Here is a 19,701-nt window from a genome sequence, read left to right as displayed (position 1 = left end):
AAATTAAAAAAAAATTTTTTTAAGTGTTTTTGAGATCAGTTTGATAGGAAACTTCTACAAGTGACCTGAGCTGGAGAAGAACAGACCAGAATCACAGGACCATATCAGATGACCTAAAGGAAGGGAGACATCTACTTTTTCCCCTTGCATCTTTTATCTATAAGATCTACTTTCAGAGGAGACTGGCCTGTTTGATTTTGTCAATTTTTCCATTTTTCTTTTCACATTGTCTTTCCTTATAAGTCCCAAGAAACTTTTGATGAAGTGTTTGTCCTTAGTCCAAGAGATGGCCAAATGACCATCCTTTTTAATAACCTACTTGTCCTGTTAATAAAATGATTAAATTGCTCTCCCTCAAAAAAAAAGGGGGGGGGTGGAATACAGGCAAAAGAGGGACTCAGTCTCATACAGCTAATAAGTATCTGTGACTGTAGGTATAGTGGAAAGAGACTGAACTTGGAGTCACATGTCTTGAATTCAAATTCAGACTCTCCACTTACTGCCAGTGTGTTTTTGGGTAAGTCATTCAGTGACTCAATTTCCTTATCTATAAATAAGAAAGTTGGACTAGATGGCCTCTGAGCTATCTAAATCTATGATCTTCCAAATCTGAATCATTAATGAAACACTTCTAAATTTAAAACTCAATGATTCTAAATGTTTATATCAAATTGTTGAACAACACCAAAACATTTATTTCCCCCAATATTAAAAGGCAGCATAATGCCTTTTACAGAGACAAAAAGTCTGTGTAACCCTATTCTTGTTGAGTTGTGTCCAACTCTTTGTGACCCCATGGATCATAAGACACCGTATTGTCCACTGGCAAAGATACTGGAGTGGTTTGCATTTCCTCCTCCACTGGATTAAGGTAAACAGACTCTATTAGGGTCATACAACTAGAAAGTGTCTGAACTTAGATTTGAACTCAGTCTTTCTGTCTCCAACCCCACTGAGCCACCTCACTGCCTACATATATAATCCTGGGCAAGTGACCTAACCTCAGTGATCTAAGCAACTCTCTAAGATAATAAACTGCCAAAAAGAAGTTACAGATTTCATCAATCATTAAAGTTTCCTCATTAGAAGTTCCTTACATCAACAAAATCACAAGTTTGGATCCTAAAAAGGCAACTTCAATCTAGATGGGCAAAGGAGAAAGTGCAGCTTTCGTAGATATAGCATAAGAACAAAAGGGATATAGAAGCCCTTTTCTCCTTTGTGGTCTTTTGTTAATTCATAAAAAAGTGATTGAAAATTTCATTTTGTCAAAGATCCAAGATAATGATGAATCCAAGGCAAATCAAAATGAGCCAAATTCTAGTCTGAAAAGAGCTTTGTGAGAAGCCAAATGAGGGTCTGTCTGGCCTCATTCAGATCCAGGAGGTGGATATGGAAGCTCAGTTTCATCCTTCTCTGATACATCCCTTATATCATTGTTTGTATACATATATATATATATTTTTTTTTTTTCACAGAGACTTAATCATTTCATTGTATTGCTCAAAAATCTTTTGTAAATTGCTACTGGTTGATGAGTGAAGTTCATTCTCCTTTTCCTGTCTTTCCAAGCCCTACAGTGATCTGGCAATACTCTACTCCTAGGTTTGTCCTATCCAACACCCTGTTTCAATAAAACTGCATTGCTCTTTGCACCACAAAACATGATCCATTTTCATATCTCAGTGCCTTTGCTCTGACTGTGTCCTCTGCTGGGATTGTTCTCCCTCCTATTCTTCCCCTTTTTGCATTCTTCCCTATCCTTTAAAGTCCAGCTCAAATACCCCCTCCTTCAGGAACTTGTCTGACACTCTTGGTTGGTAAGAACAATTACTCTCTAACTTCATGTAATATTGCAGTATTCTTTTGCATATCTCTCTAACACACAAAGTATGTATTAAAATGCATTGGAATTATCTGTGTTTGTGAGCTTTCCCCTTCTAGATTGTGAGCTCAATAAAGGCAGGAATCATATCCTTTGTCTTCTCATGTTAGCAGAATGAGTGCTTCGAAAATGTCTGTTGAATGAATAAGGGAGTGAAGAATTTATCCAAAGTATAAACCATATTTTCACTATAATAAAACATAAAAGGTACTATTGATTCACCAATAATACAGAAAGCACTTTAAACTGCTTCCCCAGATGTGGGGATGGGTTCTCCCTAATGCACTCCCACTCTTTATGAGTTCCTCCCATCATATTTGCAAAATGGCTGCCTAAAACAGAGGTAATCATGAAATAGAATCATGCTTTTGTCCTTATTAATCCAGGATTCTTACCCACCATTTTCTAACCAGCATACTGGCAGAAATAGCAAGGAGTTAAAAACTAAAGATCCGGTCTCAGAGCCAGGAAGACCTGAGTTCAAGTATTGGCTCTGGCACATAATGATTGTATGATTCTGGGTAATCTAATTAACTTCTCAGTATTATAGGTAATTCTCTAGGAATTTAAGTTATTAGAGGGAGTTTCCTCCCTTGCAAGTTTCCTGTACCAATGAAATCATAGGTTTAGTTCCTATTCTCACTAAGATAATTTAGTATGTCCCAAAGATATCCTATGTTTCCTCATTTCCTTTTGTCACTTACTATGGTATGGTTGGATAAGAAGACTAGACTACTTGGTCAAAGGGGAGGTTCTGTGAGCCCTGCTGCCAAAAGTAATCCCCTCAAAATTCTCATTATACTTTATACCCCTCTCATGGACTTAAAAAATTAATTTACATTATAATTATTTGTGTAAATATCTCATCTTTCCTACTAAAGTAAAGTATAAACTGCTTGAGGGTTAGGATCCAATTTTATTCTTCCTCATATCTCTATTGTGTTCCACAAAATGCCTTACACATAACAGGAATGTAAAATGCATTTGTTGAAAATCGATGGAAACTAAACGGAACTGAATAGAATTAAAAGCAACAGCTTGAAAGTTCATTGGTTGAAATAATGCTGAAAAACTACTCTAAACCTCAGAGCTAACCAGCTACACACTAGAAGTATAATGAAAAAAGAACAAAGGGAATTATGAATCTGTTAAGGACCATAATACTTTAGTAAATCATGTGAAACATGATAAAAATCTAATGTTTTCATCCCATTCGTTTTAATAGTTATCTCTTTGTCAGTCACCAAAAATGTAATGTCAATGGGAGAGGGAACAGGGAAGACAGTTTGAATTGTGGTTTCATCAGTGTGGAGAATGTCTGATATGGAAACTCTACCTATTAATACAGGTTGTCATCTCCTTAATAACTTTGAGTCTTAATGAATTACCTAAGGAAAGGAGGTCAATTAAGCCTATGATCCTATAGCTGATAAATGTCATACCAAAACTTAAATCAATCATCAATATTTATTAAATATCTATCACGTATTAGGCACTATCCTAAGCTTCTGGGGACACAGAAAGAAGCTAAAGATAGTCTCTGTTTTCAACGAGCTTACAATCTGATAGAGAAGACAACATATAAACAAATATGTATACAGCCAAATATTTACAGTATAAATAGAAAATAATTATCAGAGTGAAACCTATAAAATTTAAAATTAAAAGTCAAGCTTTCCTGATCCCAAAGCTTAATGTATCCAATGCCAAACTGCTTCTCAAGAATATAACAAATCATGATAAAACTAAAGATACGCTGGAAGGAACATAAAAGCAATATGAGGTTAGGTCACTTACAGACTTTGAACTTCAGTTTTCCCATCAGTAAAAAGAGATAGCAATACCTGCTTTGCTTTCCTCCCAAGCTTGTTTGTGGAAGAAAAATAAGAAAAAAAAAGTACTTGAAAGCATTTTGAGGATTGTAAAGTTCTATAAAAATATGGAATATTTATTAATATCACCATGTCCTGCTTGGTGTATCTAAACATCAATTTATAATCTTAGAAATACTTAAAAATAGGAGGTAAAGATTAATAAATGGGTTGCTTTATGAGCACAATCCATTGATTATCTAAATTATACTTTCTTTTTATATATACTTTTTAAGTATTATGACATTTGAAGAAGCTTAGCATAGTAGGCAGAGAATTAACTTTATAATAAGAAAAACCTGGCTCCCTATTGCCTTCAGAATCAGCCATAAAATTCTCGTTTTGTTTCTAAAGCTTTCCACAATCTGTTCTTACCTTTCCAGTCTTCTTACTACTTACATATACAAATTCTATGATCCTAATGACAGTAGCTCCCTAGATTTTCCTCATCCCAGGATAATCCATATGCTAATTGGGTGGCTTTCATTTACTGTTCCTCTTACCTGGAACTTCCCCTCCTCATTTCTACCTCCAGGCTTCCTTCAAGTCTCAGTTAAAAGACTATGAGTTCCATAAAAACAGGGACTGTCTTTTGTCTTTCTTTACATGCCCAGTGTTTAGTGCAATGCAGTGCCACTTAAAAAATGTTGACTGAAAACAGATAAATATGGCTTAGCATAATGAGTAAATCACTTATACTCACCCCCTCCACACCCCCAAACTCTCTAGAACTACATTATAAGAAGTTTCCAGGCTGAATCGGGTCTGCAGCAGGAACTCCTCAATATAGATTAAATTACACAGTGCAGGGGGAGAGGAGGGTAGAGAAGAAGGAGGAAGAAGAGAAATGAATGTGATATTAATAATTAGAAATGTCCTCAAGAACAATAGTGAATTTTTGGAAGATCATAGATAATAAAAATAGTTAACATATAACATCTACTATGTGCCAATCACTGTGCCAAATGTTTTACAAACATCTCATTTGATTCTTATAACAATCCTGGGAGGGAGGTGCTATTATCATCTGCATTTTTCCATTGAGCAAACTGAGGAAGAGAGAAGTGATTTGTTCAGGATCACACAGCTAGTAAATATCTGGGACCACAACTCAAGTCTTCCTGACTCCACAGCCTGCTGCTTTATCCATCAAATCACCTGGCTATCTTAACCTAATCTTCCAACTGTTGTGCTAATGGATGATGCTCAAGAGAAGGAAGAGAGTTTAGTTTACTTTAAAGCTTCAAAAGTGATGAAAAATACTACCTATCTCCAAAAGGGAAACTGATGAATTCTCAGTGGAAATTGAAGTATAATTTTCACTTTATTTTTATTGCTTTCTTTTGTGACATGGCTAATATGGAAATATATTTTACATGATTGCACATGTATAATTGATGTCATGTTACTTGCCTTCTCAATAGGTTGGGGAGTAGCTAGAGAGAGGGAGAGAATTTAGAACTTAAAATTAAAAAAAAAAACATTAAAAATTAATAAATTGGAGAGAGAAAACTTCCTAAAGTGAGTAATTATCGCTGATATCTCTTGAAACTCCTTCTGAGAGCTTTCAAACATTTTGATGAGTAATTAAAACAAGACAAGGTCTGCCATTCACAAAAGACCAAAAACAAAAAACATAAAGAGTTCTCTGGCAAAGATTGCAATTATTGGACTCATCCTAAGGATAAATGGCAGTATGAATTGCCAGTTAACATAGGTATGGGATAAGACTGAGTCAAAAGATACCTTTAGAACCAATGGGACCAATTTTTCCATGACGACCCACACTCCCTTTCTGTCCTTTGTCTCCCATGTCTCCTGTACAAAAAAAAAAAAAGAAAGAAAATGAAAGAAAATGAAAGATGTTTTGAACGCATTATTTAAAATATTATGTTTTTATAGATTTCCTGAATAAATGGAAAAATCTAAGAGACTTATGATTTACATTCTAATATTTTGGAAGTTCTGTACAGCTCACATGGACTACACATATTCTATCCACAGAAAGAAGTAATCCCCTTGAAACCAACAGCTTCAAAGGTTGTGTCCATTATAAAGCTCAAGAGGGTCAAATGGTATCTTTCTGGTTCTAAACCCAAGAAATCTATAATTTATCATGTGATTTTATAACAAGAAGAAAGATACCATTTGCTCCATACCAACCAAAAATCTCTTTTTCCTGAATCCTTACAAAACTACTCAGGTCAAGAAATCAGAGAAACTTTTAACTTTTCCTATGAATGAGTTTTTTTTCCTCCATTTGTGATAACTTTATGACACATGACACAATCAAGTGATTCTCATTTCTAATTGCAAAGGAAGACTTATCACATCCTTTCTGTTAGAAGCAGGAAACAAATATTTTACTGATGACTGTTTGGGAATTAATGTAAGATGGACCAAAAGAGACTTCTCTGCTAATGGTCTAATGCTGAATAGCCTAAAAATTAAGACTTTACTTAGAAACAAATATAGGAAAAAAGCTTAACATTAGTGTATTTAGAAAAAGGTCTTCACCTGGAAAGATTTATATGAATTGCTGCTAAGTGAAACAAGCGGAACCAGGAAAACATAGCAGCAGCAAGATTGTATAATGATCAACTATGACAGACTTGCTTCTTTTCAGTGATCCAAGGCAATCCCGATAAACTTTAAATGGAAAATGCCATCCACCTCCAGAGAGAGAACTATGGAGATAGAATGTAAACCAACATATGCTATTTCATTGTTCTTTTCTTTTTTTTGTTGTTGTTTTTTTCTCTCGTTTTCCCCTTTTGTTCTAATTTTTCTTTCCCAACATAATTCATAAGGAAATATGTTAAAAATGAATTTACATGTGTAACCAAAAATGTTGTGTTTTACATGAAACTGAGAAAAATAAAAATTTTTAAAAAGAAAAGAAAAAGTTCTTGAGTGTGTTGGGTGGACTCTTTACAGATAAGGCACAGGATGAGAAGATGCAGAGAGTTGTAATCTGTATTCAAATGTAGGGATTATACATATTAATGAATTTACAGATCTATCTAAATGAGAATCTTTTGTTCTTCAGATTTTGGGGGTCTTCATTGTCTAAAGGCTCTTTTTGTTTTCAGGAGAGGAAAGGAATATTAGATACCAGTTCTGTCGACTCAGTTTCCTGTCCAAATAGCTATCTATCCTTGCTTCCTTCTTCCTCTCTTTCTCCATAGAACACTGACTAAAAAAAGTAGCTAGTCATTTGCTACTTAACATCTGCTTTTATTCTTGCACAATCAGGAATGCTAGATTTAGAATTGGAAGACCTGGGTCTAAATCTTACCCTGATACTTAACTATATGTCTGTATGTTATATAATACTAGGTATATGTCTGTGGACAATATAATATAACTGGGTCTCAATTTCCAAATTTGTAAATAGGGGATAATGATACTTAAACTAAACTGCTCTGAGGAAAGTGTTTTGGCAACTATGAACCGTTCTTTCACTTCCATATCAGACATATATGCAGATGCATATGTCCATATTCTCATACATCCATATAAATTCGAACAAATTCATAAGCCTAAGCAGTCATGCACATTCATGACAGCTGGCCAGCCTAAAAAAAGGTGAAAGTCAGAATTAAATAATTTTACTTTGTAAATTAAATAGAACCAAGAAAATAATACATATGATGAATATAACAATGTAAGTGGAAAGAATCACAGCAAAACAATCTAAACTGAATGTTAAAGTATTATTATGACCAATCTTGGGCCCAACAAATAGCTATTTTGGCAGTTAACCCCACTTCTTTGTGGAAGTGGGGGACTATGGGTGTGGAAGATAACATATAATATCAAGCTTTTTCAGTATGTTGATTAGTTTTACTGAACAATTTTTTTTTGTCCTCTATTATTTGTTATAAAGGCTCACTCTTTTATGCAAAGTAGGGGAAGAAATACATTGGACAATGTTAGTTATGTAAAAATAGATATGTCCAGAAAATTTTAGGGATAGGGAGTATGGACATATATGATTTCTTTTATATAAAGACCTCCCAGGAAAGAGTCTCCTCTAATAATAGAGGGTGGTACATTCTCTGCAACTAAGAGAATTGAAAAGAGATGCCTAGAATTCTCAAAGGTTATGACTTGACTAGTACTGTACAACCTTGGGCAATGTGTGTCAGAGAAAGAGCTTGAAATCAAGTCTTTCTGATTCTGAAACTATCTCCATCCACTATACCACACTGCCTCTCAATTTTATATTCATATGAAGAATAGCAATACTAAATCAAAGAAATACAATTGTGCTCTAGCTCCACAAGATTGCATTTATTTATCAGAAATCTTAGCCTAACTCTATTATCTCTCCATGGTTGTTGTTGTTCAATTATTCAGTCATGTCCAACTCCTTGTGATCCCCATGAACCATAGTACACCAGGCCTTCTATCCTCCACTATCTTTAAAAGTCTATCCAAGTTCATGTCCATGACACTATCTATCCCTCTCATGCTCTTTTCTTTTTGCTTTCAATATGTCCTAATATCAAGACCTTTTCCAATGAGTCCTATATTCTCATTATATAGTCCAAATATTTAAGCTTTAGTTTCAGTATTTGACCTTCCACCGGACATCCTGAATTAATTTCTTTAAAAATTGACTGATTTGATCTTTGTGCCATTCAAGAAACTCTCAAAAGTTTTCTCCAGCATAATTCGAAAACATCAATTCTATAATGTTCAGCTTTCTTTATACTCCAACTCTCATAACCATACATTGCTTCGGGAAAGACCATAGCTAATTATACATAACTTTGTCAGCATGGTAATAGCTCTGCTTTTTAGTATCCTGTCCAGATTTGCCATAGCTTTCCTTCCAAGAAGCAAGTATCTTTTAATTTCATGATTACAATCACCATCTGCAATGATCTTTGCATACAAGAGTATAAACTTCCATTTATTCTCTATTTGCTAGGAAATGATAGAACCAGTTGGCAAGATCTTAAGTGTTTTTTTTTTAATGTTAAGCTTCAAGCCGAATTTGTCGCTTTCCTCTTTCACCTTCATTAAGAGGCTTCATAATCCTTCACTTTCTATCACTATCCTATAGTAGTCCATGTGAAACAAGAAAGGATTTGGAGTTCCTCAAAATATGACCCCCACCAGGATATTAACATAATTTATATTACTGATATTTATAAATAATAATATTTAAAGAATATCTCATTTAGTTGGCAAGGGTACTCCCTCCAACACAGCTCTTCTATGATTTCTGAGATGACCTTTAGTAGTTAATAGGGGCTGAAAAATATTTTATTCTATGATCAAGCTAGTGATAACTAGTTCTCCATAACTGGCTGGTCCTTTGACAAAAGATGCACACTAATGGATAGACCCATGCTTGAAGTATTCTTGCTTTTTAAGCTCTAGCCAGAAATTAAACTATGCTGGCAAGGTCTTCAATAATCCAAGTTCCCTCCATGCTACCATGAGGTATCTTTTATAGTCTGTAACCATAATCATCAGCAATAAATCATATTACTAGAATATTTTAAGGTTTACCAAGCACTTTTCTCACAATAATCCTATAAGATAAGTCAGGAAAATATGATTATCTCCATTTTTACAGAAAGAAAATGTATGAAACAAAGAGAGTTTACATAAATTAACTAAGGTAACACAGATAACTGGTGTTAGTTAGCATTTAATTCAGATCCTCCAATTCCCAGTCCAGCATTCTTACCATGATATCACAATGCCTTGGAGTAGGAAGAACATTAAGAACTAAGGCTCCTACCAACCAAAAGTTTCAAACTCTTTGGTGTTAAGACATCAAGTCCCTTAAAATGAGAGGTTAGTAGACTTACATCCTAGATCTGCTACTTACCACTTATGGGACATTGGACAAATCTCTGGGCCCTTCTACATCTTTAAAACATAAAGGGGTTAGATCTCTATTCTCTTCTAGTTATCAATACTATGATCCTCCCCAACCACAGGGAAATATGTGAGGAAAATCTTTACAAGCTTCCATCCACCCTATAGTTGAATCTTCCCAGATGTTCTCTATGAGAATGTAAACTCCTTAAGAGTTAGACCACGTTGCTCCAGTATTTGTATATTCCAGTGCTTAGCACAATTCTTGGTACACAATTTTAACTTCCAAATGTCATTTTATTCTTTAGTTTAAAACTCTCAAAATAATAAAAAAAAAAAAGTATGACTTTTAAATTATGACTATTAACTCAGATATAGGGCCATCTATAGGGGAGATGAAAGAAGGACTGTACAAAGTAGCCAAAGAGAAAGTCATGTCAGAAACAGGCAAAACACAGCTCCAAAAGCTCTTGCCCTCACAGCCACATAACAGTGAACAAGGAACAACCTAATTCAGTTCAGTTCAATTTAATAAGCTAGGTAATATGAGATTTCTAGATGGCAGAATGAGTGCTATGATACCAGATAAAATATAACTGGTAAAGTTTTAATTAAAATAAATAAAAATACAATACAACATAAACAATGTTAACTTGTGGCTTTCTAAATCAATATGTCGCCCATAGGGATACTTTTTCATTTGTGTATATAGTATTGTAGTGGACATAAATAGAACTCTGGAATTGGAATCAAAGAAGAATTTAAAACCTGCCTCAGAAGCTTACAAAATTAAGTTTCCTCTGGTAACGTAGGGATAATTAGAACCTCTCCCTCACAGGTTATGAGAATCAAGTGAAATGATATATACAAAGTGACTTATAAACCAACCTTCAAGTGCTACAAATTAGTTATTATTAATATTTAAGCCCAAATTATATGCTTTAGAGGAAACAAAGACAAAATTGAAACAGTCCCTGCCCTCAAGAAGTTTTATATTTTGTCAGAAATACACAAATAAGTGAATAATCTATATCTAGGCTCCACTGGCAACCCCAAACCTCTTTTTTTGCTCCTACTAGCTGCTACTTTGAATCACTACAGCAGTGAAAACCCCTGATCAAAGTCATCTTCCTGTATGCCATACCTAAAGCATGGCTCAGTCTAAATAGGCTCTAATAAAGAGGCTACTTTTATCTACTTTTTGCTATGACACAGTGTCTCATTATATTTAGTTCCTCTAAGAAAAAAACATCCTGGCAACAATGGAGAAGATAAAAAAAAGGGGAAAGGAGGGTTGGGAGAGATGGTTACCAAAATAAAGCAAAGTGCACAGACTGAATTAGTAATGCTACATGGGTAAAGAAATAATGGGGCCGACATCACTGCGAAGCACCGTGTCACAGTGAAAGATGACAGAAATTAGCTTTTATGGAGCAAACCCTTAAGAGGATGGCACCTATTTCGTAAAGCGTGATTAAAAGGAAAATGATTTTGTTAGCTGCAAAGGGGTAAGAGTGGGAGTTGAAGAGAAGGCTTGATTATAGTATTTTGCTCAAAGACTCTGGCTGCTTGACCAGCCTTCTGCATGGAAATTAATTCTACCTGGGGTGTAGCTTATATAATACAACCATGCAGCAAGGCTGGCTCACTTGTGACAAAGGACTGAAAGATAATGTATTCCTTTAGCCATTTCTGAAAGGGTTGATTTCTCTCCCCCATTTCCATCCCCTGCCTTCTGATGATCTTTGTGGTTCTTGTCTGAAACTTTCTTAAGTTCTCTCCATCCTGAAAAGCTAGAATCTAAAACTAGAACCACAATACTGAGATTGAATTCAACAAGCATTATTTCTCCTTAGGAGGGAAAGGGATAAAGACCAGACTTGTGATTTCTTAAATTTAGTATTTTCCCAAGTAAAGAAACCCTGTTACTAATGTAGATCAGCATCTTCTCTGAAGTCTATAGTCTAATAAACACTATATCTAGTACTATGTGTGAGGAAGTCCTGTGGACTAGGGACTAGGGGATACAAAAATTTAAAAAGCAAAGCAACAAAATTTTTTAAAAGTTCACAGTTTAACAGGGAAAGCTTAGAAAATATACACAAATAAGCAATATGCTACACAATATGGCATGAAATAACACATGTTCTGAAATTTTTTGACGAGGGGGAGAGCAGTTTATCCAGGATGGACTGGGGAAAACTTCAGCGAGCATATGACAACTGACCTGGTCCTTGAAAGATTTTAGTAGATAGAGAAAAGAGGAGTGCATTCCAGTCACAGGAGACAACTTTGTGAATACAATTGTCTAAGAGAGAATTGCTAGCATTTCAGCTTGGATGAAAGGTAGTATATAAGAAAGAAAAGGAATTACGTGAAATAAAGTTAAAAAGGCATATTGCAACTGGATTATAGAGAGCCTTAAATGCCAGACTAATAAGCATGTATTTTTATCTCTTTAGCAATAGGGAGTCACTGAGGATTCCTGAAGAGAGGACTTGAAGGGAAAATAACCTATCTTTTAAGGTTTAAATTTTACTTTCATTTTTTAAATCTCCTACTATTCTACATACTGACATCCTTCCTAACATCATGAGTTACTCTATCATTCAGGTTATGATTCACTACAGCTAAGAAGGCTTCCACCAGAAGGAAGTTTGGAGGAATCCCTACAAAATTAACAATGGATTATTTTGATTAATACACAAGAATATCACTATATCATATTATGTAATCACAGAATTCATTGAACTGGGAAAGCTCCCCAGCAATTATCTAGTCCAACCACTCTCATTTTCACAGAAAATAAGAGATTTGGTGACACACAGCTAGTGAGAAGTCCAGTTGGAACACGAATACAAGTGACTATTGGTCTATAATCCCATGCCACATCAGAGGCCTAGCAGTAGATCCATGTAGGAGGAGAATCTGTCATAATGAAATCCCTCTGGAACATTCAGTGATAAAGCTCTCAGGATCGTGTCCAAGATCCACCTACACTGAACTGTACTCTGCTTTCAAAAGGGTCATGTTATGGTGGCAGTCCCACTGATGTGAATATATGTACACACCCTCAGGATTTTACTTTTCACTTATTTAGAGTAGAATGACAAAACATTAGAGTTAGGATGGATTTTAGAAATCTTATAGTCCAACCCCCTCCTCAGTGAAGGAATTGATAACCTTCCATACAATTCAGTCCTGATAAAGAACTCTCTATTTGGAAGGAGAATTTGCTACTTGCTAGGAAAATTCCAGCTGAAAAAGATGATAAAGTGCAAACTCAGCCTTTCCCCAAAGCATGTAATCTTTAGGGAGGATTTGGCCTGTAGAAAGGCTGAACCATTTCCAGAAATTTGACCTAGAGAGGGGAAGAGAAGCTGCAATGACCCTTGCAGAGAGGGATTCACAACTAGCTGCATCTAGTGGAGAAAAGCAGCTCCCCAGCTCTCAGCTCCCTCTTCCTCTTTGAAAGAAGGGGCCTGAGAGCAAAGACAGACAAGTAGACAGAGGGATAATTAGACCCTGGAGGGGATTCACTCCAGAAGAAACACCTGGGATGATGAATATAATTGGGCTTTTTTTCCACATAAATTTTCCCACCTTAGCTGAGAGATTAATTAATGATTCATTTCATCAGCTGAAGGATTCAGTGAGAGTCTAGGACACATCCTGCTGTTGTAAATAAGTTATAACCTGAAAAGGAGTTGAAAGCTTTTGGCTGTTAGCCCATCTCAGAGATTTCACCATGAAATAAACACTAGTACTAATTTGGGGAAGTTGCTCATATTTGTGTGTTTATTTCTTCTCCTTGATTATTTGCCAATCAATCAAGAAATATTTATTGAGAGTTTTTCACAAGGTGCCTGGGGAGAGAAAAGCTGGAGAAGGCAATGAGCATAGGATTTAGAACTAACAAAGAGCTTAAAGATCCTCTTGTGACCAGTTTCTTAAATGTTTCCCACTCGTGACTCCTTTTCACCTGTGAAATTTTTGCATGACCTCAAAAATATAGGTATATAAAATAGTTATGAAAATCAAACAGTTATTAATAATAAACCATGATTTCATGATCCCCACATTCAGTTACAAGACCCTACAGTATAAGAATCTGGGCATTTAGTTCAATGTCTTTAACATTTTTGTGTCATGGACAGTCACCTCAAAATATTGCTTTTAAATAATTGAAGGAAATGCTAAATTTTAGTTAAAGGTAAGTGAAAATAAAGATTTGATCATCCTCCCATCCAAATCCATTTAATATCCATCTATATATCTTTAGGTCTTTTTTTAATTAAAGCTTTTTATTTTCAAAATATGTACATAGATAATTTTCAACATTCACCCTTGCAAAACCTTGTGTTCCAAATTTTTTCTCTCCATTCTCCCTATCTCTCCCCTAGACAGCAAGTAATCCAATATATGTTAAATATGTGTAATTCTTCTATATATATTTTCACAATTTCATGCTGTACAAGAAAAATCAGACTAAAAAGAAAAACGAATGAGAAAGAAAACAAAATGTAAGCAAACAACAACAAAAAGAGTGAAAATACTATGTTGTGATCCACATTCAATCCCCACAGTCCTCTCTCTGGATCCAAATGACTCTCTTCACCACAAGCCCATACATCCATCAGAAATGATCATTTTATAATTTTGCTGTAGCAATACAATGATCTCCTGGTTCTACTCACTTCACTTAGCATCAGTTCATGTAAGTCTCTCCAGACCTCCCTAAAATGATCCTGTTCATCATTTCTTAGAGAACAATAATATTTCATAATATTCGTATATCATAACTTATTCAGCCATTCTCCAACTGATGGGCATCCACTCAGTTTCCAGTTTCTTGCCACTACAAAAAGGGCTGCCACAAACATTTTTGCACATATGGGTTCTTTTCCCTTTTTATAATCTCTTTGGGATACAGGCCCAGAAGAGATATTGCTGAATCAAAGGGTATGCAATTTGATAGCCCTTTGGGCATAGTTCCAAATTGCTCTCCAGAATGGTTAAATCAGTTTACAAATTCATCAACAATGTATTAGTGTCCCAATTTCTCTACATTATCTCCATCATTTGTCATTATCTTTTCCTGTCATCTCAGCCAATCTGAAAAGTATGTAGTGATACCTCAGAGTTGTCTTAATTTGCATTTCTCTGATCATTAGTGATTTAGAGCACCTTTTCATATAACTAGAAATGGTTTCAACTTCTTCATCTGAAAATTGTCTGTTCATATCCTTTGTTTAGTCTTAACTCCAGATTTAAAAATCCCTGATCTAATCTATCCCTCTCATTTTTAGGTGAGGAGTTTAAGACCTAGAAAAGATCAGGGACTTATGAGCTCAACAGCCCACAAGAAACTAGTAACCAAATGAGTACTGGAAATTCTTAACTTCAATTCAAATTTACCCTACACTGCACTGCCTCTCTCATACTCAGAGTTTAAAGCTAGACTCAGGTTACTAGCTGTGTGACTTTGGGCAAGTCACTTACTTCTATTTCCTCATCTATAAAATAATCTGGAAAAGGAAAGCAAACCATTATCTTTGCCAAGAAAATTCCAGAAGAGATCATGAAGAGTCAGACATGATTGAAAAACAACTAAATAACAAAAAAGCACTGCCTCAAGCAGACCAAAAAAGACCAAAAATAAGTAAGTAAATAACGAGTCAAGTCAATACAAAAGATGTCAAAAAAGGCAGAACATGTTTCATCACCAAGGGGATGGCATAAACAATAAATGCTATAAATTTATCATAGACTAATCCAAGAATTTATCATAGACTTTGTGTATGCTTTTGTACAGAAACACCCCAAAATGGCTTTAACACAAAGCATATTATGCCTTACTTTACTGGTCTAGAATCAGAGATACATCATAAATTGAAAATGGATTTATTCTTTTTTAGAAACCACAATATCCATGGTATTATTTCAACATGTTACAGACGGTGTCCATTTTTAATACCAAAATTCTTTCACTATAAACTAGTTACTTGTAAGACAAAATTATTGGTCTATGAAAAAATGTTGAAGAATCAAAGTAATCTAAGTGCTAAAACAGGAATCAGAGTACCAGGGTGCAAATCTGTTACTTTCCACCTATGTAACCTTTGACACTCTCTGGACCTCAGTTTTCTCATCTATAAAATGAGGAGGTTGGACTAGATAATTCTGAAGTGTTTGCCAGCTTTAAAACTTTGATCTTATAATCTTGTGACTTTTTGTTACATCAGTTTCCTCAGCTATCTTTCTGAAAAAGGACTGAAGTACTGAATGTCAGATCATATGTGATAATGGAGTGATTTGCCATTTCCTTTTCCAGATCATTTTGAATCTTATTGACATTTATATAATGATTAAAGGTTTAGGAGATACATGCTCCTTAGTCTGGCATTTAAGGCTCTCTATAATCCAGTTGCAATATGCCTTTTAACTTTATTTCACATAATTCCTTTTCTTTCTTATATACTATCTTTACAATAACACATACTCTAGTTATTACTAAATACTATAGAGGATTCTCAGAGAAGTTAAATTACTGACCCACAGATACAGAGCTAGTATCAGAAGTGAAATTTGAATTCATGTCTCTTCTGATTTCCAATGGAAAGCTCTTCCTGATATATTTTACAGTCATAGCTTTCTTTCCCTGACCCATCTCAAAAGGAGATTTTGATACAAGGATAATGAAGACCATGGACAGCTGGATATAGGCCATGCATAGCCAACAGTCAGTTTGGAGTGCTAGGCTTGAATTTTGGAAGAAACAAGTTCAAATCCCATTTCAGACACATATGAGTAAGTCATGTACCTTCTCTCAGTATTCTCCTCTGCCAAAACAGAGTAACAATCCCTTTATTTTAATCTCTGAATGCTTCAGATTGCTAAAATATAGCAGTGAATGGGATGACGAACTCTGCTAACAATAAAGACTTCCAGTGGATGTTATTATGGATGGGGACATTGGCAATTTTGACATATTTAGCAAAGTAGGATCCAATGGGTGGTGACAATAACTTGGAGATCTGTCATATCCACTTTACCCTGAGTTCATGAATTCCCTCCATAAACTAAGAGATCTAGTCTGACAAGGCATGATATGCGATCAGGCTGAGTTCAGAAACTGGTCCTGAAGGTCCAGTATTTTCAGCCAAGCCAAGTTTAGCTTCCTTCCTCCAGGCATTGATCAAGCAGTGGGGGCCTCAGTTTCTCAGGTTTGATTCTCAGTAGGGAAAAAAGCAGGCGTAGTACTTAGGATTCTCTACTGATGGTGTATCCATTCATTCTGGTCTTGTGGCCTCTAGCTGGCAAATTGAGCAGATCTCTGACTGCACAGGGTAAAGTTCAAATGACTGGTAAGAAGAGGTAAGAATCCGATTGAGGATGGATTGCTTTTTGGAAATAATGAGACAAACAAATGAGCACCCAACTCCTTCCTGCTGCTCTGCAGCCTTTATTAGAATAAGAAGCTGACTGTTTTCAGCCAGCACTGCCTGAGGAATAAAGAACTAGGCTTAAAAGGGGCTTTCTAAAAGTGTGCCTTACTGACTTTCTAGACTCATTGTCCTGTGAAATGCAATAGAGATGAAAGGGGGAACCACCCCCATATTCTTATAGTACAGGAAACCTGGGACATCCCTGAACCTGGAAGCTGACAGGTCATTGGGAACTTAGTGGCAGGATTTCTGGGGTTTATAATGGGCACATGATAAATCTTCATTAAAAATTGCTGAGGAAGCTGATTTCCAAGTGCCTCTTTTTGCCCCATCTCCACTTTAAAGGGCTGTATGATATCTTCATTAAAATTAATAAGAATTACATTCCTGCTGTGAGTTACTCAAGCTCCTTGTGTGTGTCTAGAGGACAAATGTAAGGCTTTCTCCACTTCTCATTAATGTAATGGAATGTGAGAATGGTGATATTAGATTAGCTCACTGCACTCTAGGGTGTCGGAGCCACAGTGCTTTAAAACTTAAAGGGCCAGGATGGAAGTAATTGTGTCTAGTGAATTTTCAAATCTCCTTGTAGAAATATGCAATGAGGACATATTATGTGCTCCCTTTGGTTGCTTTGTCCCATTTGGAGTTGGGAGGAGAAAGAGGACCTGTTAAATAAGAGAAAGAAAATGTACATTCTCAGTCCTCTTCCTTAGAATCTTTGGCTTCAAAACCACATGAATATTTCTACCCAAAGAGCAATTTTTCCCCCTAGAAAATTCCTGCAAGCCTGGTTGAACCAATTATTTCCAAGGCCATTAAAAAAAAAAAAAGAAAGAAAGAAAACAAGACCTACGAGTTCTTGATGAGGAAATTCCCTTTATCAGTATGTGTTAGCATCTGTTCTGCAATTTCTAGTCTTATAGAGCTTCCCAGGAGGTTTAGTGACTGGCTGCTAAATTCCAGAAGTGGAACTTGAACTCAGATCTTGATTCTGAACCCAGTCACTATACTACACTGCCTCTCTCAAGCTTTTCTACTATCACAGATATCCTCCATAGCTTCAGTCTGGCCCGTGAGGGATAATATTATTTCCAGGAGTCATAAAGTCAGAAAGGATAAGGATGTAATAATGTTGCTCTGATCAGCTAGTAGTAGGAAAGCATCACTTGCAAAAGACTAAGGAGAGGCTGCAAACCATAGTGAATAGAATGCTGGCTTAGAGCCAGTAAAATCTAGATTCAAATCTTACTCCTGAAATGTAAAAACTCTGGACCTTGACCTTAGCTCTTTTCAACAGCGATGTGATTCAGGCCAGTTCTAGTGGTCTTATGCTGGAGAGAGCTATCTGCACCAAGAGAAGACTATGAGGACTAAGTATGGATCACACCATAGTATTTTCAATTTTTTTGTCATTGTTTGCTTGTGTTTTGTTTTCTTTTTCATTTTTTTTCTTTTTTAATTTTGTGCAGCTTGATAGTTGTAGAAATATGTACAGAAGAATTGCACATGTTTAACATATGTTGGATTACTTGCCATCTAGGGGAGGAAGCGGGGAAAGAAAGAGAAAAAAATTTTGGAACACAAGTTTGCAAGGGTGAATGTTGCAAATGTTGAAAGCTATCAAAACGTGTGTTTTAAAAATGAAAAGCTTTATTAAAAAATAACCCGGGATCTTTTAATTTATTTCTCTACTCCTCAGATTTCTTATTTGAGAAATGAGCAAGCTAAACTAGACGACCTCTGGTCTCTTCCAGCTTTAAATCTATAATACTATAATAATTATAGCTAACATTTACACAGTTCTATATAGTTTACAAGGGCAACTAGGTGACACAGTGAATAGAGTGCGGGGCCTAAACGCAGGAAGACCTCAATTCAAATCTTACCCCTGAAACATAATAGCTATGGAAGACTCAGTTAATTTCTCTGAGCTCTGGATTCCTTATTTGAGAAATGAGCAAGCTAGAGTAGCTTTATACATGATTCCATAATAATCACAGTCAATATTTATACAGTGCTTTCAGGTTTATAAGAGCAGGTGGCATAGTGAATAGAGTGATGACTCGAGTCTTCTAGAGTTCAAATTTGGTTTCAGACCCTTACTAGGTATGTGACCCCAGGGAAGTTATTTTACCCTATTTGCCTCAGTTTGCTCATCTTACCACCAACTAGAGAAGGAAATGGCAAAACACTGATTTACATTGTCCTTTACATACATTATCTCTACCATTTGACTGTCATAACTCTGTGAAATAAGTAGGGAAGGTATTGTTAAGAAATTAAAAGGAGTTTCTCAGTTTCCTAATTTAGGAAACTAAATTTTACTAAAAAGTAAAATGAAAAGAATAATTGGTATATGAGATGGAACGCTGGATTTGGAGCCAGAAGACTCAAGTTCAAATCTTTCCTCAGACACTTACTGGCTGTGTGACCCTGAGAAAATAACATAACCTATTTCAGTCTCATCAGTGTGAAACTAATAATAACTCATCCTCCTCACAGGGATGCTAAGAAGATCAAATGAGGTAATACATGTAATGAGGTTTGCAAACCCTAAAGTACTAAATAAATGTTAGCATTTGGTATTATTATTACTAATTATTACTACTACATATTTGTACTCCCTATCTGGGTAGCACTGTTGGAGGAAGAC

The 19,701-nt window shown here is 35.6% G+C and overlaps 1 protein-coding gene across 5 annotated transcripts in view; it reads right to left on the bottom strand.

Annotated features, from left to right (window-relative positions):
- COLEC11 (collectin subfamily member 11) overlaps positions 1-19,701 on the bottom strand; it is a 68,979-nt gene that overhangs the window by 10,948 nt on the left and 38,330 nt on the right. For 3 of the 5 annotated variants that reach the window (XM_023494651.2, XM_003757894.4, XM_031951175.1), the window contains exon 4: positions 5,503-5,574. The exons of the other annotated variants lie outside the window; for them this stretch is intronic. In XM_023494651.2, coding sequence (XP_023350419.1) covers positions 5,503-5,574 — 72 coding nt within the window. The remainder of the gene's footprint in view (positions 1-5,502; positions 5,575-19,701) is intronic. 5 annotated transcript variants of the gene reach the window in all.

The sequence above is a fragment of the Sarcophilus harrisii genome, chromosome 2 (assembly GCF_902635505.1).
Source record: "Sarcophilus harrisii chromosome 2, mSarHar1.11, whole genome shotgun sequence".
Lineage (NCBI taxonomy): Eukaryota > Metazoa > Chordata > Mammalia > Dasyuromorphia > Dasyuridae > Sarcophilus > Sarcophilus harrisii.
The sequence above is the reverse complement of the archived record's forward strand: the minus strand, read 5'-3'. Positions and strand labels throughout refer to the sequence as shown.